This window comes from Xiphophorus maculatus, chromosome 23 (assembly GCF_002775205.1).
Source record: "Xiphophorus maculatus strain JP 163 A chromosome 23, X_maculatus-5.0-male, whole genome shotgun sequence".
NCBI lineage: Eukaryota > Metazoa > Chordata > Actinopteri > Cyprinodontiformes > Poeciliidae > Xiphophorus > Xiphophorus maculatus.
Genome location: NC_036465.1, coordinates 10,422,434 through 10,444,268, shown reverse-complemented (window position 1 = coordinate 10,444,268; position 21,835 = coordinate 10,422,434). Strand labels below are relative to the sequence as shown.

General features: G+C 36.6%; 4 protein-coding genes across 6 annotated transcripts in view; 2 read left to right on the top strand and 2 right to left on the bottom strand.

Moving 5' to 3' along the window:
* med12 (mediator complex subunit 12) overlaps positions 1–6,812 on the top strand; it is a 30,134-nt gene extending 23,322 nt beyond the window's left edge. The window contains exons 36-43 of one of the 3 annotated variants that reach the window (XM_023328401.1): positions 82–253; positions 349–509; positions 2,857–2,934; positions 3,031–3,248; positions 4,351–4,531; positions 4,671–4,898; positions 5,794–5,875; positions 6,544–6,812. In XM_023328401.1, coding sequence (XP_023184169.1) covers positions 82–253; positions 349–509; positions 2,857–2,934; positions 3,031–3,248; positions 4,351–4,531; positions 4,671–4,898; positions 5,794–5,875; positions 6,544–6,581 — 1,158 coding nt within the window. In that variant the 3' untranslated portion in view covers positions 6,582–6,812. Of the gene's footprint in view, positions 1–81; positions 254–348; positions 510–2,856; positions 2,935–3,030; positions 3,249–4,350; positions 4,532–4,664; positions 4,899–5,793; positions 5,876–6,543 lie in introns of all 3 variants that reach the window. The other 2 variants (XM_023328400.1, XM_005811508.3) reach the window with 2 other exon arrangements.
* A 1,439-nt stretch (positions 6,813–8,251) lies between these two features.
* On the bottom strand, positions 8,252–11,350 carry mars2 (methionyl-tRNA synthetase 2, mitochondrial). The gene is made up of 3 exons (XM_014473499.2): positions 10,854–11,350; positions 9,833–10,167; positions 8,252–9,531 (listed from the first exon to the last, which is right to left on the bottom strand). Exons 1-3 carry the CDS (start codon positions 11,128–11,130, stop codon positions 8,359–8,361), a joined length of 1,785 nt encoding a protein of 594 aa, XP_014328985.1. The 5' UTR covers positions 11,131–11,350; the 3' UTR covers positions 8,252–8,358.
* Positions 11,351–12,107: 757 nt separating this feature from the next.
* Positions 12,108–16,597, top strand: LOC102230318 (magnesium transporter NIPA2-like). Its single transcript, XM_005811514.2, has 6 exons — positions 12,108–12,186; positions 12,432–12,564; positions 13,295–13,351; positions 13,602–13,692; positions 14,346–14,506; positions 15,258–16,597. Exons 2-6 carry the CDS (start codon positions 12,432–12,434, stop codon positions 15,857–15,859), a joined length of 1,044 nt encoding a protein of 347 aa, XP_005811571.1. The 5' UTR covers positions 12,108–12,186; the 3' UTR covers positions 15,860–16,597.
* Positions 16,598–17,202: 605 nt separating this feature from the next.
* Positions 17,203–21,037, bottom strand: timm8a (translocase of inner mitochondrial membrane 8A). The gene is made up of 2 exons (XM_005811509.3): positions 20,820–21,037; positions 17,203–17,826 (listed from the first exon to the last, which is right to left on the bottom strand). The coding sequence occupies exons 1-2, from the start codon at positions 20,928–20,930 to the stop codon at positions 17,668–17,670; spliced, it is 270 nt and encodes an 89-aa protein (XP_005811566.1). The 5' UTR covers positions 20,931–21,037; the 3' UTR covers positions 17,203–17,667.
* Between the last annotated feature and the right edge of the window lie 798 nt (positions 21,038–21,835).

The following is a 21,835-nucleotide window of genomic DNA, read 5'->3' as shown; positions in this document are numbered from 1 at the left end:
GATCTCTGAAGCTTAAATATACTTTTAGATGATTTTGATGCTATGATTTCTAAATATAACTATTTTATTTTCCTTTGGTAGGAGTTTTTGAACCGCACACAGACCAACATGACCTACGTCCACAACGTGGCAACAGAGTCAGTGCAGACCAACCTGTATAATCGGATTCCCTACGGTCAGCAGTCCATGGGCGTTTTCCCCCAGAATCAGCCCCTGCCTCCAGGTCAGCCCACAGAATACTTTCATCCCAATCGTACGTCCCGTTCTGGCTCTCAGCAGCAATCCTCCCCCTCTGAAACCACAACACACTCAACATCCTCTGACATCCCGGCCCTTTGTTTCCTACAGGTGGTCCAGGTTTGGAGCCCCCATACAGGCCAACCCGCAACACACAGATGACCAAGATAACACGACCCAACTACCCACCCATGGACAAGATCTACCCAATTTCTTACAAGCCTCAACCCAGCATGCCTCAGAACCTGCGGCAGCAGTTAGTAGTCCGACTGGTGAGTTAGTCCTGTCAACCAGATCCATATCATTGACTTAAAGGGTTGTTACGATATTTTGTGGTACTATAGAGAAAAGTGACAGTAAGAACTATTTATTGTTTCTTTTTTGGGTAACTGTATGGTTGTGACTGCATGGCACAGTAATAACAGCCCCATAAACACAAATAATGCTCTTGAAAAACATTTCTATTTGTAATTCGTTTCTTTAGGACACCAGTTATATAAAAAAGTCTAGTCATATTTTCAAATTTATTTGTATTTATTGATACGTTTATTGAACAAACAGTGGAGAAAATGGTAAATCTAACAATCCCGTTAATATGGACAGCCATATTTTTTTTTATCATCAATTGGAATTTATCATGAGAATGAAATGTATTGTAGTAAATGTGATAAATGCCTACCAGCAACTCATTTCAGTCACATATCTATCAAGCAAAACTAGTGAAAAGAAAGAAACTTTTCTTTTTCTTTAAAAAAGTGTTAAGTGTTTTTACTGTTTGGATAGCTAATAGGGTGTTCTTACTTTATTACAAATCAAACAAAGCAAACAGTGCAATTTATTAGAAACAGACAATCAACTGTTATTTATATGTATATGTTCTACACAGGGCTAAAAGTAAAAAAAAATAGTTCATAATGATGTAGTGATAAAAATCTGACAATGTATCTGTAATAATTAATGTTGAAAAGATAATCATTGAGTTTAAATACTTCTGTAAAGTTAGAATTGGTTCATCTGTATTTTATTTTGAAGGAGAGCTCTGAGGTCGCAATGCATTATGGGTAGCAGAAGCATTAGTCAGTTGAGAAAACTTTTTTACAGAGAAAACCTGCCTATCTATGTAAAAACGTCGCCTTCTGTGTCCTGCGTCTTTATTTACGCAATCGAAATCAATGGATGTAAGTCTAATCTATGCTTTGTTTGAAATTGTATGTTTTATAAGAGCTTATTTAGAGATCGTTTTGTGAATGCGTTTGTAACAGGGATTAGCCTTATCTAAAGGATCGTTTTCTCAAGTACGCAAGAACGTACTTGAGTAACCTACAAGAACGGTTCAAAGTCCTTTCTTACCGAGTTCACAGCAGTACGCTGGTTCTCTAGTTGGAACAGGGCGTTTTTGTTGATATCAAGAAGACGAGGAGACAGTGAAGAGGATAATGGCAGGACATGGAGATGTAGAGAATCTTTGGGAGCTTTTGAGAAGCAGGATGTAAAACCTGGAACTGTAGTCTGCTCACCTGAAGGACTGCCTGAATAAAAATGCCAATCTTAGGGACGTGTATTTCTTTTTCCTCAGATCATTCTATCTAAAATGGGGGAAAAAATGAGTTTACCTCAACTCTCCAGTCTAGTAGAACAATTTCACATTGATTTCGTTGTCAGTGGGGCGCGATTTGGAAGCTATTGGAGAAAATATTATATTATTTAATGTTAAAAATGATTCAAAATATTGAATTTGGCTTAAAATGTTGATAGAGGATAGTGTATCTCATGCTGGTCTCAAGGCAAGGCATTTATTTACATGTGTTTGACAGGAGTGTTTGGTTCGGAAATTAGTTTACAGTCCCTAAGTGAACCTCCGAGCGCTTGAGGAGGGAGCAGTAGAGAACGGCTGGCCGAAATTAGCGTTCATAAATCGGATCAACCTTGCGCTAAACACCGCTTGCTCCGCGGAGCTCGAATGTCCAATATCCAACTTGAAACTAACTTCACTGCGGTCGGTGACGCAACATAAAACACCGGAATAAAGTTTGTTTTGGTCTGAGCGCCTGCGCGAGACGTAAACGCGCAGTCGTTTACGTCATGCGCAGTGACGTTGGTTCCAAAGTTCTATTGGCCAATAGTAGAGGAGCTGGACATAGAAGTATGAGGCCTGCTCATTAACATAAAGATGCACTGTAATGACTAATGTGTTGGATATACATAGTTATCACTACTCGTGTGTATACACTGGAAAATCCCTTTCTAACAGGGACGTGGATCATGTTTGATCAACAAAAATAAATGTTTAATAAAATGGGAAAAATCCCAAGTGCTCTGTCTAGAAACTAGAAAACCTGAAATAGTTTTACAAAGCAGTGATTTTATTTTAAGTATTACTACTGAATCCTGTTATAACAAGCAAGCCAAAGATATTTCACACCTGCTTTACTCTTGAATCAGTTATTAACAAGACTTAAACCACAGGAAGAGTATGGCAGAATTTTTTTTTTAAATCCTGTTTGGATCATTTTTATTCCTTGATGCTGTAACCAGCTCAGGCCTATTTTTGGGTTTTGTCAAACTCGATACATATTTTTGGACTTTTCATGTTTTAATTCATCTCATCATTTCTCTTAGCAAAATCAAAATGCAATGGGGCCGCAGATGAGGCAGATGACACCGAACCAACCATATCCTCAAATGCAACCATCACAGGTGTGTCTGATTGGGGCTTTTCTTTTTTAGTTTCCATTTGTTGGAATTATCTGCACATGCAGAGTCACAATTTGCTCTATATTTGTATGTTGTCAGGGCTATACCACTTATGCATCGCACATGGGCATGCAGCAGCATCCTTCTCAAGGTGGCGGTATAGCTCCCTCCTCCTACGTAGCCCAGAACTTCCCAGGCGCTCATCCAGGAGCCAACCCAGGTGTGGTGGAGCCACTGAGACAGATGCAGCAGAGGCCCAGCGGTTACGTTCACCAGCAGGCGCCGGGGTATCCACACAATATGCAGAACACGCCCAGGTTGGTATCACACCGCTGTATTAGAGTATCAGCAGGACCAGAATATCCAAATAACAAAAAAAAAATATTATATTGTTTCAGGCATTAAACAATTTTTTGACAATGATGGCTATCAAAAAAATCTCAATACACATCGATCTACTTCTGTAATAACTGCTAATATCAAACATTAACTCTGTTGCACCATTGTTAGCTTTATCAAACCAGGTATCAATACTTATTATTAGTAATTTATTTTTGATAAAATTAACAGAGTTTAAGTTACTTTTAAGTTAAAAAAAGACAGGACACCACTCATTGATCAGGAATCATTAGTGAAACACTAGTTCAACAGTAGTCAGTAAACAATCTATTATGATAAACACAAATAAACTTCTCTCCGATGTATGAAAATTTATGAACAAAAATGGATCAAAATGTTCAGCCAATAAACCATGTACTGGAACTATCTGGTCTATTTGGTAACTATCTGGTCCAAAGATGATGAATAATAATAAAGTGAGATGGTCAGTCTCGGAGTCAGTCTTATTTATAAAGTTTGTGAGGATGGCTTCCAGGCTTATGGCTGCAGTTCAATCAATCTGCTGTTGGAAAATGTGGCCCAACAACATTCTACAGTGGTTCTGAAGCAGAAAGAATTGCAATATCATTGCTAAAGAAGCTGGCTGCTCAAAAAAAGGTATTTTCAAGCATTTAAAAGTAAAGTTGAGTGGAAGGAAAGATATTTGGTTTAAAAAAAAGGTGCATAAGCATCAGGGATAACTATGAGATGATTGTTGGTCATTAGAGTTTGAGTCATAAGCCAATGTCTCTTTAGGATGCTTTAGGAGCTGCCACACACAGCGGTATCCATGTTGTGTGTCTTGTGCCAAGCCCCTGTTGAACCAAACATATCGGAAGCGTTTCATCTGGGCCAAAGACTGGAATATTTCTCAGTAGTCCACATTTTTTTTAATGAAAGTAAAATGTAAGGTTTTTATAGCACCATATTACATGATTTAATCTGCAAGTAAAGCTGATTATTCTTTGTATTTGGCCAGTTTTCCAGTAAAAAACATTTATCTTCATCACTACCTGTCGTCTTTCTTCTTGTGATCATCAGGTTTCCCCACCAGCCCATCCAACAGGGTTCTGTCATGCATGGCTTGGGTCCTGTGGGAGCGCAGGGGATGTATGGCCTTCGGTCCAATCAGATGCTGACAGAGCAACAACAAGCAGCACAACAGCAGCAGCAAGCAGTGCAGCAGCAACAGCATTCATTCCTCAGACAGCAAGCACTCAGAGTATGTCACCGACCTGGCTTTTATACAAGCAGTACCCTCATTCACATTTAACCTGCAGGTTTAAATGTGTACTTATGGAGTGAAAACAGTCCTTCTGACTCATGCGTCCTACTCTGGTCTGTTTTGTTTCAAGCAACAGGCTCAAGCTCAGCAACAACAGCAGCAGCAGCAACAACAACAGCAGCAGCAGCAACAACAGCAGCAGCAGCAGCAACCGCAGCAGCAGCAGCAGGTTCAGCCTCAGCAGGTTCCTCCACAGCAGCAGGTGCCTCAGCAGCAACAGCAGCAGGTGTCGGCTGTTCCCCCTCCTGGCCAGACGCAAAACCAGGGCCTGGGCATGCAGCCGCTGCCCCCCCAGCAGCCCATGGTAAGATCAGAGAGAGGGTAAAACAGTCTGGGTTTCTACCTAGTCTTTAAAAAGCTGGAGAAGTTTGGCCATTTTATGGTTTTTCACGTTTAATTTCCTGTATCTCATTTACTAAATTTGAATTTCTATAAATAAATTACCTAAACAGCATGCGTTGACTTTAAAAATGATTAAATATAAAATAAATTGGTCCATAAAGCATTCTCTGGATAATATGGAGCCCACGCTTACTGACTCCGCCAAATATGCAATCCTAAAACTGAAAGTGTTTTTTCATTTGTTTAACTTTCTCTTTGGCTTTTTCTTTATGGGATGGCAGCAGGATTAAGGATCCAACCCAACACATAAATCATGATCACCATAAATACGCCTGTCTATAGAAAAGCTACAAAAACACTCAGCTTTACTGTTAATAAAAACGTGGATTTATGTATCTATGTATTGTATCTTATGTATTTCATGATTTGATGATTTTTCAGACCATAAAATCTTTTAAAAAATTTATTATTTTTTTTATTTTTTTAAATGTTGATGCATTTTTCGTCTTTTTTTCCTATTGGGTGTTTTCATTTAGTGTGAAATCAAACTTTTATTTAATTTTATTAAAAGTAGTTCCTGTTCATGTGAGACACTTTTTTATTTGAATCTGGTGCATCCTAAAAGCAACAATTTTAGGTTTAGTCCTTAAGCTATGATAAATAATTGAAACCGTAAATGTAGACTATTGTTCTTGAATTATTTAAAATAAGTTTGATTACACAATGAGAGTTTTGGAGTCATTTTACATTTTTCCAGTGTTTTGTGTGTAATTATCCACTGTGTTCCAGCTGTGCATGCAGTATGAAATGTACAAAACAAACAGCCTGAAGGATAAACTTGTGCACATCTGTTGCAGTTTCCTCGACCGGGGATGCAGCAGACCCAACAGCAGCAGCAGACTGCAGCACTGGTCCGGCAGCTGCAGCAACAACTCTCAAGTAAGTCAAAACCTTTGTCTGACACCTTGATTGTTTTTTTATTCCTGTTTATGAAAGAGTATCAGGGGCTGTAGGAGAAAAACAGCTATATTTTTTCTTTCTTTCACAGAATAAAGTTATAAGTCAAAATTCAGTTTTGTGGTTAAAGTTTACATTTTGAGAATAAAATATACTCCAAAGCATGTTTTTATCCCAAAAGTACAAGAGTTCATTAAATCTTATTTTAAAACAGTCTTTTTGACTTCATTGTTGATACTTTTTTTTTCCTTTTTAACTATTTGGGGTCATAGTTCAAGTATTTGAACTTTTAAGATGCTAATCAGATGCACCCAGTTGCAAAAACAATACCTTGTTTCTATGGTTACGTGTCTTAAGAGTCTAAAAGTTAAAGAAAGTAGGAGCAAAAATTCTTCCAGCTGCACAGCATTCAAAACCAGAGGGAATAATTGGGCAAATATGCCGCGCCTCAACCAGAATAATGATCTGAAGTCTAGAGAAAGAGCAAAACAGAACTTGTATCACAATTACAAGTCAATATTTTTTTAGTGTCATTTCAGCAACTGTAAAAAATAAATAAATAAATAAGTAAAAAAACTCATAGTGACCCTAATCCTCCTCCATAGTTCTTGAACTTCAAACATTTAGCTAATGTTTTTCTCTCGTTTCAGATACACAGCCAGGACAAGGCACCAGTTCCTACTATTAATCATGCTCGTCTATAGTCTCGTCAAGAATAAATTCTTGTTTTTTGAACAAAGATCTGTTCTGTAAGTTAGTTAATTGAAAGAATCAGGAAGTGAAGACTGGGAAGGACCATTAAATGATCATGATGAACCAAAACCCCGGCTGCAAGATTTCAGTTGTAAAATTATGACTTTTCAGAAGAGGGAACCTGATATAACATGTTTAATGACTAAAGAGTCTATGTAAAAAAAAATACAATTAAAATAATGCTTTTTTTTATTTTATTTCAATTTGTACAATTTTCATTTCCAGTTTTGTGTATTTCTCATTAAAAAAAATCATGTCAGTTTTTATGTCTTGTACTTGTGTTGGCTGTCAAAGACCATCTTTTATTTTTTGAGGGGGGTTAATCCTAGAGGATGCACAATGACAAAGATTATTATTATTATATTGGGAAATCTTCATGCCATTTTAAAGTCTTATAAAAATCCTGAAATACATAAACAGAATTTAGGCATTTTATCTACCGAAATACAAATATAGTTAAAAGGCTTATTTATTCCAGTAATTCAATTAAGCTTGTAAAAATTCACTACACAAACAAGATACATTTAAGCGCTTACTATTAATTTAGATGATTATCATTGAAAACCCCAAAATTGTTTCTCAAAATGTTAATTTTATGACCTACGCGCTAATATAAGACTTGGAGTCCAGAGGACAGTCTTTGGAGAAAAATAACTGTCCCCCAGATAGAATGTAAGCAGCATTCTTTAGAGTGCTGTTTCCAAAATGGCTTCCACTAATGGGAAGTTTAGTAGGAAAAAGTGGGATAGAAAAAAAAAACAACCTTCCGATTGTAAAACAAATGCTTATGCTGTACAATACATGGACATTACCCAGTAGGCTATTTCTGTTTTAGAAATATTGTATTCAGATTTTCATTTGCTGTAAAGTATCAAAATTAGTAGATGCTAGAAAAAAAAAATGCATTTTCTGAAGAAAATGCAGTGTGAAAAAGCAGAATGTTTTTGGTGAAAATTGCAGAAAACCCAAATTAGGGTTTGAATTAAGGTTTGCATTATGGTTGTGTTTAGGATTAGAAGGGTTAGATTGAGAACCCTCAGAGGTAGTCGGCCAATACTTTTTTTCTGAAGACGAAGCATAACGCAACCAAACTTGAAGAGGGATTTTATAAAATCTGTAAAATATAATGCTGCAATAAACAAGTGTAGATGACGTCTGACTGCATTTTAAAGTTTGAATGGTGTTTCTAGATGAAAGTGTGTGTAACATATTAAGCTGTGAAAAAGTAATGTTTTTAGTAGGATGTTCCATTAATTTCATTGGGGCCCAGGATGATTACAAAACGCTGAATATTTTATAAACGGCAGAAGATATCAGTAATAAAAGACATAGCTGTAATGTCCTGAATGAGCAGAATATTTTCAAAGTTGAATGGTTGAAATAGGACAAAATATAAGTGGTGTAAAATGTATGGAAAATAGTGGAGGAACTCAAGATGTGAATGAACTCAGCATTCACACTAATAAGCTCTTGAGGTACATTTCACTCTGTATTTTATCTACTTTTTTGCTGTCACTAATTTTGACATTCATCTTTTACTATACCTTTTATATTGCCTAATAAATAGTTTAACGTGTAAAGCAGAAAAAGGTTCCCACAATGTTGTAGTTTAAGTCAGGATATTTTATTGTAACAGCTTGAATATATATTTTTGTGTTCCAAGGCTATTTGATATCAGCTAAAATGAAAGAACTGCATGAAACCAGTCACCACTACTGTGCAGGTTTTTTACTTTTCATTGTTTTTTGTTTATCTCCACTCTGAGTTTCCAGTCTGCTAAAAAGCAACCCACAGTTTGACCCCAATGGCCTCCCTTCAAACGAACAGTCCGTTCCGAAATATCTCCCCAAAAAGTCCAGATCTTTCCAGCTTCTCTCTTGTGATTGCACACCAAGTCTAGTAAGCAGCCTGTCGGAAATTTCCGGCACCACCGGCTGGAGGAGAGTCCCATAAACCCTCAAGCATTCGAGAGTCAAGTGGATGATTGTGTCTAACCAGCGGACATCTTTGCTGTCCCTCCTGTCCAGTTTCCAAGGTGTGTGACGCTGAATAAAACCGTTAGTCTGTCTCACACATGCGCTGATGGCTTCCAGAGCTTTATACACCTGCATGCTCTCGTAGTGCTTCTCTACCACAGTGGATAGACTTCTTACAGTTTCTACCATGTGATAATCTTCCTCCACCGCTCTGCCACGCCGGTCTCTGGGGAAGGAATGACTGCAGAAAACAGGGTAGACCTGAGCTGGGTTGAGGGCTGGAGCTGTGCAGCGGTTCAGCAGACCACCTAAAGAGTCTGCGAGCTCCGCATTGAGAAGTTTTAGCACTTTGTCGTGAGTGTAGTCGCAGTCTGTGTCTGGGACTCCCTGACGCAACAGGAAGTACCTCATGCCGTCATTTGTAAACATCTGAGAGTGCTCAAAAGGATCCACAACGTTACCCAAACTTTTCGACATCTTCCTCCCTCCTACAGTCCAGTGCGAGTGAACATGGATGACCTGCGGCAGAGGCAGCCCCACTCCTAGAAGGAAAGCAGGCCAGTAGATGGCGTGGAACTTCAGGATGTCCTTTCCTATAACGTGGTGGGCAACGTGCCACCACCGCTCGTGTTTCTCTGGGTAACCGACAACTGTGAGGTAGTTCACCAGAGCGTCCAGCCATACGTAGATGGTTTGTTCAGGATCTCCTGGGACCGGTATGCCCCACTGAAGACGGCTCCTCTGGCGGGACACGGAGAGGTCGGGAAGGTCTTCCTGCAGCCACTGCAGAACGGCCTGATGGAAGCGCTCCGGCTGGACGGCACCGGGATTTTTCACAAGCCAGTCAAGGAGGAGAGATCGAAAAGAGGATAGACGAAACATATAGTTCTCCTCTTTCATCCACTCCACCTGTAAAGCAGGAACATAATTTATGAAATCTCAGTAATGGAGTACTAGTATAGAAGACTGATTGCCAAAATTGGCAAAGAATAAATGAGGAAATAAATTAATTTAAAAAATTGGTAAAATGAGGAAATTAGTAAATAAAAAACCTAGTAAATAAATACATAAAGTTGAACAAAAGTATAAATAGATAATTCCAACATATTCCCAAATTTATTTCCAATTTAATTTCCTTACATACAATTTTATTTTCACATTTATTTATTTGTCAATTTTGGCAGCATGAGCCCTCCACATTCACATTTACCTTATGTCCACTCTCGAGTGACACTTTGACCTCCTTCCCCGATGGGTCCAGAGCATCGCTGACCTGCGATGGCATGAGGAAGCTTTCATCTTGTGTGGAGTACCAGCCCTCATAGCTTCCTTTATAGATGAGCCCTTTGTGCCAGAGCACTGACCAGAAATGCTCCACGGCCCAACGGTGTCTCTGCTCTGTGGTTCTGATGTAGTCGGTGAAGGACACGCTGCAGCTGCTGAAGAGAGTTTCGAAACGCTGAGACACTTCAGTACAGAAAGTCAGAGGATCTTTCCCTGCAGCGTCAGCCGCTTGCTGGATTTTCAGGCCGTGCTCATCTGTTCCTGTGATTTAAAAATATACGTTGGTTTTATTACATTAATCATTAAATCTACAGTGTAACAAAATATGGAGAGCTAATACTGACTATGAATAAATAAAACAGCAAATACAGGGAATCAGATTGAAAATAAAATGTGTAAATAAATAACATTTGCAAATATGTTAATTTTTTAAAAAAAATTCCTCATATTTACTTTTCCTTATTTATTTTCAATTTCCTCACATATATCTTCAGAACTGTTCTCATTTATTTTCTATTTAATTCCCTCATTTATTTGGTTTTATTCCCTCTTTATTATCAATTTCCTCTAATTTATCCAATATTTTATTTTTATTTCCTTATTTTAAATTTAATTTTCAATTTTAGCAGGGTCAGTCCTCTATATAAAACATGTCACCATACGGTTTGTCTTATGTGTCAAATAGGCCTTTTAACTTTTTCATAAAAACTATGAAAATCAGTCGGGAGACTAATGATAACACTTTGGATGTGCTCTATGAAAAGCTGCAGATGTAATTACAGTAAAAAGTGGTTTCACGAAAAGTTTTTATATAGCATTTTTAAGATTTTTATAGATAAGTCTGAAACTCGTGTTCTTTTCAATACCCAACTATGCACCACTTTGTGCTGGTTTACCACATTCAATCTCAGTCAAATACTTGGACTTTTTGAGGATGCAGGATTTACCTGTGGCAAATCTTGACTCAAAACCCTGCAGGAGTTTCCACCTGTGTAGGCAGTCAGCAATCACGGCTGAGTAAAGGTGGCCGAGATGAGGAGCAGCGTTCACATAGAAGATCGGGGTTGTTATGTAGAAACACTTTTCTTTGCACAACTGACTGCTGCTCCTGCTGCATTTCAAAGCTGAGCTCCACAGTCTCTGGTCTGCTGATAAAACTCCTCTTTGCTGGAATCTATAAAAAGTCTTCCAGCCTCTGGTGACTGTAAGAAAAGAAAACTTCATCGTTGCATCTCAGACGACTCCAACAAGACTAGGAAACTCAAACCATGGAGTGAAGAGCTGAAAGCGGCTAAGAACAAGTAGCCCACATGGCAGATCTGACGATATTCGTGATGAAATGCTTCAGTTAAAGAAGTTTTAGTCATTTAAAAAAATCCCTTTGCATGAGTGTACTGTGCATGTGGTTAGCCTGCTGCTCAAGGTTAGCGCTTCTTCCGGTATCTGTCTTCTTCTTCTTTTCTATTATGGCGGATCTCAAGCAACTTTAAGGTGCATACCGCCACCTACTGTACACGAGTGTGTAGCAACATTACTTGACATTTTCCGGTATCTGTCAACGAAAACCCGCCATCCAATCAGAACGCTGGAAGGACTGCACCACCAATGAGATTACGGGACTCCTATTGACATTTTTTTCAATAACTTTATTGGCAAAACATAGAAAATACTTTGTAAAATAAATTTAGAAAATATCTCTGTTGTTTAGTATAAAGTTATACTATTTTATTTTTATACTTTTAAAAATGTTGTTAAACCTTTTTGTGTTAATTAGAAGTTAAGCTTGAAGTTTAGAAAATCCTAGTAAATTTTTGTTATAATATTCATATCAGCCAATATTATTTTTGTTTTTTATTTTCAAATAACGTATTTATTTGAAAATAAATAAAAATAAATGTAATTAATAATACAAATTATGATATGTAAATAAACGATTACATTAAACTGTAAATATATAACTGTATTTTAAAATAAAATATTTATTTATTTATTTTATTTATTTATTTATTTATTTATTTATTTATTTATTTATTTATTTATTTATTTATTTATTTATTTATTTATTTATTCAGTGCCAATTTTATTTATTGCGTGTGCTGCTTGCTTCGCCAGCTTGGAAATGATGCGTACCTGTGTAGGCATCATTTCCAAGCTTGTCTACTTGTCTTTTCGTTTCCAAAGCAAACACCAGGAAGTAGCGCAGTGACACCCAGCCTTTTTCGGCCAATCGGGTGCTCCACTTCCTGTTGTCACCTAAATGAGAGCAAGTCGACAATCGAGGTAAAACATTTTAATAACAGTTTCACTTTTCGCTTGGAAAATGCTGTTTTCAGCGTAATGTGGTCAGAAACAGTTTTTTGTTTCATCGCACAGCGACTTTAATTTGTTATAAAAGTTGGCTGTACTAGTCGGGGGGTGTCATTTAATCATGTGATATCCACACATGATATCTGCTGCTTGACTTTCATAGTCGTTTTTTTTTTTTTTTTATCCGATTGTAACTCACGTTTTTGGGGGTTTTACAGATGGAAGTGAACCGCTTGGACTTCTACATCGGTCTCTCTCTGGCTGTGAGCTCCAGTGTTTTTATCGGGTCAAGTTTCATCTTGAAAAAGAAAGGCCTGCTGCGATTGGCCAGCAAGGGCTCAACGCGAGCAGGTAGTGACAGTCCATGATAAAGGTCGAAGTGCTTAAAATAATTAAACAAAACCTACTGAGATACAAGTTACCTCGGAAGAGGATTATGACCACTAGTTAAAAGAAGACTTCTGACTTTAATTCTCATGTAGGAGGAGAACAAACCATCTAGGAACATGTCTGATTTAAATGATTTTTTGATGTGGCCCATTAAAGTCTAAGAATTCTAAGAAAAACAATTCAGAATTTCTGACAAAAAGTCTGATATCTGAGAGAAGGAGATTTTTTTTTGAGAGAGCTTTTGTCCAACTGTTATTGTTTCTTTTTTAATGCCCATTGGGTATTAATAATATAATAATGCTAACATACCAATTTTATTTGTTCATTCCTATACATGTATGCTTAAAGTCAGTAACCTACACAGTTTAAACAATTACAAGTATTGTACTTACTAAAGATTTCATTAACAAAAGTTTCCAACAAAATACAAGATTTCATATTTTATTTAGTAGACAACATTAATTAAGGGTAACATATATTGGTTTAAGATTTTAAGCTGTTGTTTTGATACATTTTTTACATTTTTTAAGCCACATTAGCATGTGTGAGAATATCCGCCCACTGTGGATTAGGTGTGTTCTGGTTCACCACTGCTTCTCACCTCATGATAAAAATTGCCACTAGGACTTTTTATTATTGAAATGAAGAATGTTTCAACCAGTACCATGACACTGCTGCTTTTATGTCACAGGTCAGGGGGGCTACGCTTACCTGAAAGAATGGCTGTGGTGGGCTGGGCTCATTTCAAGTAAGAGTATGATTTACTGTGGTCCAGCTATGTTTCTCCACTTTGTGTGTGTGTGTGTGTGTTGTATTGCCGATCAGCCACGAACAGAAACAATGTCATGATTGTGAAATGTTGTGGTTTTGTTTTGTTTGTTTTTTTCTTACTGGTATTCATATTCCCCTAAGTAGCACATTTACACATGTGGGTAGAAGGAATTATAATTTCTCAGAATTTAAGCTGACAATCTAATGGTGTATCTGATGTGCTGTAGTGGGAGTAGGAGAGGGCGCCAACTTCGCTGCATATGCGTTTGCACCTGCCACACTGGTAACCCCGCTCGGAGCGCTCAGCGTACTTGTCAGGTATCCATCTCTCAAAATTACTCACATTTAGGTTATGTTTTTGGTTGGTTTTATTTAGAATTATCAAGGTAAAAGGGGCTTAAAAAGATTCCTGCCACACTTTTCAGATTTGTATTGGTAGAGCAGTTCGCAAACCATAAATCATGCCCTTGCATTTTATAGTTATCTGCAACTTTATGTTGTTTGTCACTGCCATTTGTCAGTTCAAATGGCCTAACTATTTCTGATCTGAACTGATCCTGCCAAAATTGGCAATATCTATAAATTCATAAATAAATAAATAAGGAAACCAAACTGGGGAAAAAATGCAGAAATGAATAATTACAATTATTTCCAAATATGTTTATTTATTTTAATAAAATGTATGATTTTATTAAGTCATACATTTATCCTCATAAATATAAATATTTATTTCCTAATTTTTTTATTTACAGTTTTAGTTTTCCACTTATTTATTGACAGTTTTGACAGGATCGGTCCTCCATACATATGTAAAAGGAATATGAGTAGATATTTAAAAATGTACCTCCTGACCTTTACCTGAAACTGAGAAAAACTAATAGAATATTTGTTCATTGTATTTTGGATTTCATAAAAAAATGCTTTGAAATATTTGTGCAAAAGTTTCACAAACAATACCATAACTTTCCCAGTGCTGTGCTCTCGTCGTACTTTCTAAATGAGAGGCTGAATATTCACGGGAAGATTGGCTGCCTGCTTTCCATCTTGGGTTCCACAGTCATGGTGATCCATGCGCCGCAAGAAGAGGAAGTTGCCTCGCTCAGCGCCATGGCTGAGAAACTGAAGGACCCAGGTAGTCTCATGTCTTTATCTGTGACTGTGGAATTTTTTAACAACTTGTAGACTTTTTTGCAAATTTGCCTGAAATCCCCACACAGCTAAGGTGTTGTACATTTACCACAAATACCTGTTGATGCTTATATTACACAAAGCTTGTGATTTGCACTTTGATGCCATCTGGGGGCCAGTTACTACCAGTTGGGCCTAAATGTGCTACTTTCCATACTCAATAGCCAAATGTCACGATAACAAATTTTGCTGGATGATAAATCCAGAAGTTATTGCGATAAATGATATTATTGTTTTGATACCATTTTCAAGTAATATAATAGAAATGGCATAGTAATGCAAGTACATCCTCTCGAAGATCATTAAGCTTCAATTTTATAACGAACATTTAACATTGTAACTGGAAGACATTTTAAATACCCAAAATAAACAAACAAAACAACAAATAAAATGGACACTGAAATCTCTGTAAACAAAATTGTCCTTCAAAAAAGGGACCAAAGCACCAGACTGAAGACTTTTATCATGCAGTCAGGTAGAAAAACCCCCCGCAAGAAATACAATCATGCAAATAGAAATGATCAAGCCCGTTTTAATGTGTCATGTGATTGATTCAATACTTATTGCAACAGGCTTACCTAAGAATTTAGCTAAGAAAGTACCTAATTTTGGATCTGCTTGACAGCAGATATTAGCCATGAGTGGATCTTTATCTCAGGGTTTTTCTGACGTTCCCTCTGAAATGTTCCCACCAGGTTTCATCGTTTTTGCCGTGTGTGTTGTTGGAAGCAGCCTGGTCCTGATCTTTGCCGTGGCTCCTCGCTTCGGACAAAAGAATGTCCTGGTCTACATCCTGATCTGCTCTGTGATCGGCTCCCTCTCCGTCTCTTGTGTCAAGGGTCTTGGCATTGGTATCAAAGAGCTGTTTTCAGGGACGGCGGTGCTGAAGGACCCCCTGTTCTGGGCGTTGCTCGTCTGCCTGGCGATCTGCGTCAGCATTCAGATCAGCTACCTGAACAAAGCGCTCGACATCTACAACACCTCCATTGTCACGCCGATTTACTACGTCTTCTTCACCACGTCCGTCATGGCTTGCTCAGCCATCTTATTCAAGGAGTGGTTAAAAATGACTTTTGATGGTATAGTGGGGACAATCAGCGGCTTCCTCACCATCATTTTAGGGATTTTTCTCCTTCATGCCTTTAAGGACATTACGTTTAGCGTGGACTCCCTCCCTTTATACCTGAGGAAAAGCCCTTACTGGTTCGTTGGAGGCCAACAGCCTTACATGGCTCTTCCTGATGATGACTTGCAAGCAGATAATGACAGAAAGTTGTCAGCCAGAGGTGGTGACTAGAAAGGAGCCTCATGAATAAAAAAAAGCACCAGTATACTCATCCTTGCCTCGCAAACTTTTACAATTTTTTTTCAAGCAAAGCATAATACACTGGATGAGGACATTTGCTGTTTTACTGTAGCAGTTATATCTCTGTAATGGATCTCATTTGTAGCCTTCAACCCATTTACTTTGGTTCAAAACAAAATGGGACAAAATATTTTTAACATAATTTATTTTTGTTCACTGCTGTCTTTGATATTTCTGTTTTTTAAGTTAAGTGTTTGTGTTTTGCTAATGAAAGCTTCAACATACAGAAGGCAAAACATTGAACACATCACACATTTTCATAGAAAACATATTTCTGAAGATGCTATTGACATGTAATTTTCACCTTATGTTGGTAGCAACCCAAGTAATCCATACATAGAAACCAAAACAAATAAGTTATTGTGATGTGTTCAATACTTGTTTTATTCACTACATAGTTTAGTGATTTTTACTGTAATTAGAAAATTAAGACATAGTGGAGCAAATGTTTGCTCTTAGGAATATTAGTGAGCTACAGTATTACCTCAGCATTATGTTCAAAATCTAAACCAAAGAATGTAATATCATGTGCGAAGCTGTATATTTAATTTTAATGTAAAGTCTCATTAAAACAAAGAGCTTACAGTGGATGTAAGAAGTCTGCATATATCTGTTAAAATGCCAGGTTTTGTGATGTAAAAAAATAAATTATTTCACAACTCTCCCTCACATTTTCTTAATTATGTGAAGCAATGACATCAAGAAGAAAACTGGTCAGGAGCAACATTTAACAGGTTGCAGGAATTTCTGGTAATCACCACTGTTTCCCATATGATTGGGTGGAAGACAAAACCCTTTCTCAAAGACAAATATCTACAAACAAAAAGATCTCACACACTTTTACAAAATACTAATTGTTACAAAAAATTCCCAAAAAAGCATGTGAGAAAATATGTTATAGTATGATGAAACTAAAGTTGGTCCAACAAATTGGTTTGCTGCACATAATTAAAACCCACAATGAAGCATGGTGGTGGCAGCATCATTATTTGGGAGTGAAACTACCAGAAAATAAGTAGAAAGAGTTTCAAATATCAATCGGCGTTGAAACAAAACCTTCAGGCTTCAGTTAGAAAGTGGAAGATGGAAGAGGAACTTAATCTTTTAGCATAAAAAAAATAACCTAAAGACAAATCAACAAAAACTTGGCTTTACCAGATAAAGATTAGCTTTGAAATTATCTCTCTACTTATGTCACAAAAGTCAGGGAATTTAGACAGGGTGTGCAGACTTCTTACATACATTGTACAAACATTTTAAAAAGGATGCACATACTTATTTGGCATTTTGTTTATTGCATATTTACAGTCCAGTCTGTTAAGTACTGATCTCCAGTCAAGAGGTTGCAGGGTGATTTTACTGACATTGATTTTTGGTCCATGTATCTGAAAAACATCTCCTCATAATCAAACTTCACAGTCTGAACTTTCCACTTACATGAATTCAAAAAGCTGACAGTCAGCAACAAACCACCACCTCAGTATTTTTGCAACACTCATCTTCCTGTTGTCACAAAACACAACCCTAAACTTTTACCCAAGTCTGTACATGGTTTAGATGTCAGGCACTTGTTTCCAAGGTAACACTTGTTGTGGTTCTGTTTCCCAGCTGACTGGAATCTTCTTCACCTTACTGTACAGACAGCTGTACCGGGACCAAACAGCGTTGCCAGTAGGTGCAGACTGTGTTTTTTTTTGTTTTTTCCACTTTTTTTTCTATCAAATTTCCAGTTACAGTTTTTAGTCCATCGTCTCGGAGAATCCTCCCCTGCTCTTCTGAGTCTGTTCCAGTCTGTTCAGGATGAACTGGCTGGTGTCTATAAATCGCTCCACGCAGTTAACGAAACAGACTTCAGTCCTGGAATCCAGCTTGGGTCCCGGCTTATCCATGCATTTTTCCTAAAGACACACACATAAACTATTAGAAGAAACATTTTCAAGACTGATTCACGTCAAACAGACAGAGGGAAATCTTTCACCCTATTATATTCTACTACAGGAAAGCCTAGTTTAGATTAAAGCGATAGGATGCACACACACACACACACACACACACATACATTTTACACACTATTTAAGCCAGGGATCTCCCCTGTAAAGCCCTCAGTTTAAAAATAAAACTTTTGGAGATGCAAATGTTAAAAGACCAACCAGGAAAAAATAACTTGTAATCTTTGATAAGTATCTAATGTGTTGTCATTTGTACAGAATGTTTACTTTACTTCTATTTTATTTCTGTAAGAGAGAAAAAAATGAAATATTCACAAAAAGTGGAAGGATACATATTTAGAAAAAGCACAAAGGTTCCAACTTAACAAGAAAAACAGACCAAAAACATTACTGATACTTTCTAGTCTCATTCTGTTATGCTAAATTAATAAAAATCCCCCAAAAAACACTTACTATATGTATATTTGAAGATATTTTTTGAGTTTTTATTATTTTCATTCAGTGTTATTAGGAGTCATTGGGGAGAGTCATGTTTATGAATAGATTTTTATTTTTTTAAATAATTTAAGTACAAACATAAAACAGTCTAATGAGCAATAAATTGACACATGTTCAAAAGCATTTGTACCTACATTAGTTTGATAAACTGCAAAAGGTTTGGTCAGTTTTATTTTAACATATGTACTACAACAAAATTGTTAAATTACATTCCAGATGCAGATGATTACTAAAAATAAACTAAAACTCAAATATTAATACTTGTACACAGACAAATGAATGCAATAAAAAATATTTGTCCTTCACAGATATTTGATTCTATTACAATAACAAAACTATTTTAGTGTGGATAAAAACTATTTCTGGAGTTAAGACAACTTAGCTCAATATTTTAAAGCGCACAAACAGAAAAACAAAAAATGGTCCAGATGAAACTTCTTATCCCTTTCACTGCCACCCAGAGGCCTACAGGTGTAAATACAACACACCTCAGGGAGACTTGTTGCGGCCAGTCGGCATCAAATTCAGTTAATGTGAAGACTAGAGTCTGTAGTGTGTGAGGGAAACCGACTCAACCTCATTCTCAACAAACAGGTTTGAATGCTTTGAGGCGGATGTGACAGTCCAGTACGCAAACCGGTCACCTAAGCAACCGAAAACAAGTTTAGAAGTAAAATTAAAAAAACAAACTACACAACTTCATGAACACACAACACACTGAGTATAATGCTATCACTGAATAACAAACACAGTAATAAAAAAACAAAACAGAAATACTAGGATATTAAGACTGAAATACAGTAAAAAAAATAAATAAATAAAGGCCTTGTTGAAATAAACCAAGAAATTCATGTATTCTACAAAAAGACAATGTGACCTAATGTTTTTACATTAGGTCACATTGTCACATTGCAAGTTCTGAATGGAATATTTTCCACAGAACAAATTAATCAGAAACTCAATGTGTATTTGTAATCTCATTCGAACATCTGTCAAGACAGAAATATCTGTAGATTAAGAACAACATTAAAGGTCACAGCTATCTAAATGATATTCACTTGTGGGTAACATTAATTAAATTGCATCTCTTTCACTTAATAGGGGGAAGTGGAATAGAAATATAGCCTGTCTGGATACTAAGAATACAGTTTAACTCGCAGGTTTCCATGAGAACTTGACACGCCAAGTTGGCTTTAGTAGATAAATCCTGTAACCTCTAATCTCTCAGCAGGTCCAGTTGATCCCCAGTCTTTAAATGGTAAAACAAACACCAGTCTGCTGGTGTAAACACCTATCAGTCAGGACAGTGAAAGTCCCAGCTTAAGATGCTTAAGAAAAGCCAATAATGCTGTTCACCTTTCTTATCTTCTGTTTATTCCTAATACGAAGTACATGGTTTTAGATGATTTTATGGTCAGTGTCAGTGAGAAAGATTGTTAAGAGCATAAATTAAGTGGGTGTTTTTTGTCAGTTTGGGTAGATATTATTATGTATTATTATATTATTATTACAATACTAAGCGGCAATAATAAAATAACTCAATTAGGAGGTGAAAATGTGCAGCAAAACGATCAATAAAAAAGAGCAGAAACTCCATTAAAAAGCTCAAACATAAGAGACTAAATTATATCTTATAAAAGTGCTTCAAAGATCGACTCTTTATAAAAATCAAGAAAATTTTGGGAAACCCCTTTAAGAGACTGCTTACAACAGCACAGTGTCGTCAGTCCGAGGCTTCTTTAGAGACGCTGCAGCACAGCTTGCTACAGGAGATCCTTCATAACCACAGCCATCAGCCTCTAAAACAACTCTGGAACCTTGGATGATATGAGTTTCAATATTTAATTTCCCTTTGGTATTAATAAAGTATTTCTGAATTGAATTGAAGCTCAACTATTGAAACAGCGCGTGGCATTGGTTGTGAGTGACGTATATGAGTGACGCGTTTCAAATAAGCGTTTAGGTCCAGCGGCGTTTTATACTCCTTTTATTGTACCTGCAGCTTGCGTCAAAAAAATCCTATGTTGTGATTCATATGCAAAATATTTACTTGTATTATGTCAATTAAATCAAAAAGTTTTGTATTTACGCTGTTTTTCTTGTTTTTAGTCAGCCGAGTTAGCAGCCTATATTTATTTTACAGTGGGAAAATAAATATAGCCAATCTTTTTAATTAAAGTCCACGCAGCGCAGAAGGAAAGTAAATATGTGAAGATAAAACTAAGCTGAGAAGCGGCGTCTAAGTTTCCCGTATGTCTATAATGAACAATATGTTCAGCCATCAGTTTATTAGGAAACAGCATTTACTTTAGGAAATTGCATGTTTACAATAAGCACACCACGTAATCTGTCTACAGCTGCTCCAGCTGCACAAGTCCCTGTTGTAAAGAAATTGATTAAAAAAAATAAATCAATCAACATGCTGAACTGTACTCCTCTCTTACCCAGCAAACCTCAGTCATCTGATGCACCAGCTGCTGAAATCTCTGTTTCTGAGACTCGATTTCGATGAAATGTTGAAGCTGAGGGTCCGCTGAAGCTCCTTGACCGTCCATATCTTCTAAAAAACGTCGAAGTTCCGATATTTACTCTAATTATAAACGCCGGGAGGCAGTTTTTTGCTGACCTTCACGTGTGGAAATGAACAACGGGAAGCCGGAAGTCGTTCAGCCAATCACGAAGCGCGTTTTTGTAACAGAAGGTCACGTATACGTAACTTCATGAAGCCCCTCAAGTATTTTATAAAATGTACTTAAAAAACACGTTATATTATATTATATTATATTATATTATATTATATTATATTATATTATATTATATTATATTATATTATATTATATTATATTATATTTATAAAAAAAGACGTTCGGCACGTTTTAATCAGTCTTTCTTAGCCTGAAATTGCAACCACAGATGGATAGTAATTTGCTATATTTGCTTGAGTAACATTTTTTTTTAAAAGGAGTAGTTTTAATGCATTGTTTTTTTACTTTCACTTAACTCTCTCCTAACAGGGTAAAGTAGAACCCAGTGTTAATACTAACTTAATTCTGTAAGTATTAATTTCATATGTTCTATTTTGAAATAAATGGATTTAGAAAGTGTTTCCACCTTTTATTTTTTGTGATTTTGCAATTGAATTATTCATTTCTGTTAAATTTTTCATTCTAGTTTTTAAATTATTAGAATTTGCACATAAATTTATATTTTTCTGTTTGTCTGATGACATTATTTTATATTACATGAGATGTTATGATTAGTTACTCAGTAATTGGGTAGCTTTTTACAGAATATTGTTATTCTTTCTTGAGTAATTCCTTGGACAGCTACCTTTTACTTTTACTTCGGCAAAAATATTCAAAGTAATGCTGCTCTTATTGAATTACAATTTTTGGTGACTCTGTCCCCCTATCACTGTTTGTTTAATGTTTTTTGTTTTCTGCACCTATCCACTCATCCT

Excerpts from the sequence above, each read along its gene's own strand:
- mars2 (XM_014473499.2), bottom strand. The coding sequence starts at position 11,130 with ATGAAGTTTTCTTTTCTTACAGTCACCAGAGGCTGGAAGACTTTTTAT. Across the intron at positions 10,168-10,853 it reads TGAGTCAAGATTTGCCACAG|GAACAGATGAGCACGGCCTG; the intron begins GTAAATCCTGCA and ends TTTAAATCACAG. Across the intron at positions 9,532-9,832 it reads CACTCGAGAGTGGACATAAG|GTGGAGTGGATGAAAGAGGA; the intron begins GTAAATGTGAAT and ends CCTGCTTTACAG.
- LOC102230318 (XM_005811514.2), top strand. The coding sequence starts at position 12,432 with ATGGAAGTGAACCGCTTGGACTTCTACATCGGTCTCTCTCTGGCTGTG. Across the intron at positions 13,352-13,601 it reads GTGGGCTGGGCTCATTTCAA|TGGGAGTAGGAGAGGGCGCC; the intron begins GTAAGAGTATGA and ends GATGTGCTGTAG. Across the intron at positions 14,507-15,257 it reads TGAGAAACTGAAGGACCCAG|GTTTCATCGTTTTTGCCGTG; the intron begins GTAGTCTCATGT and ends TGTTCCCACCAG.
- timm8a (XM_005811509.3), bottom strand. The coding sequence starts at position 20,930 with ATGGACGGTCAAGGAGCTTCAGCGGACCCTCAGCTTCAACATTTCATC. Across the intron at positions 17,827-20,819 it reads AGATGACTGAGGTTTGCTGG|GAAAAATGCATGGATAAGCC; the intron begins GTAAGAGAGGAG and ends GTGTGTCTTTAG.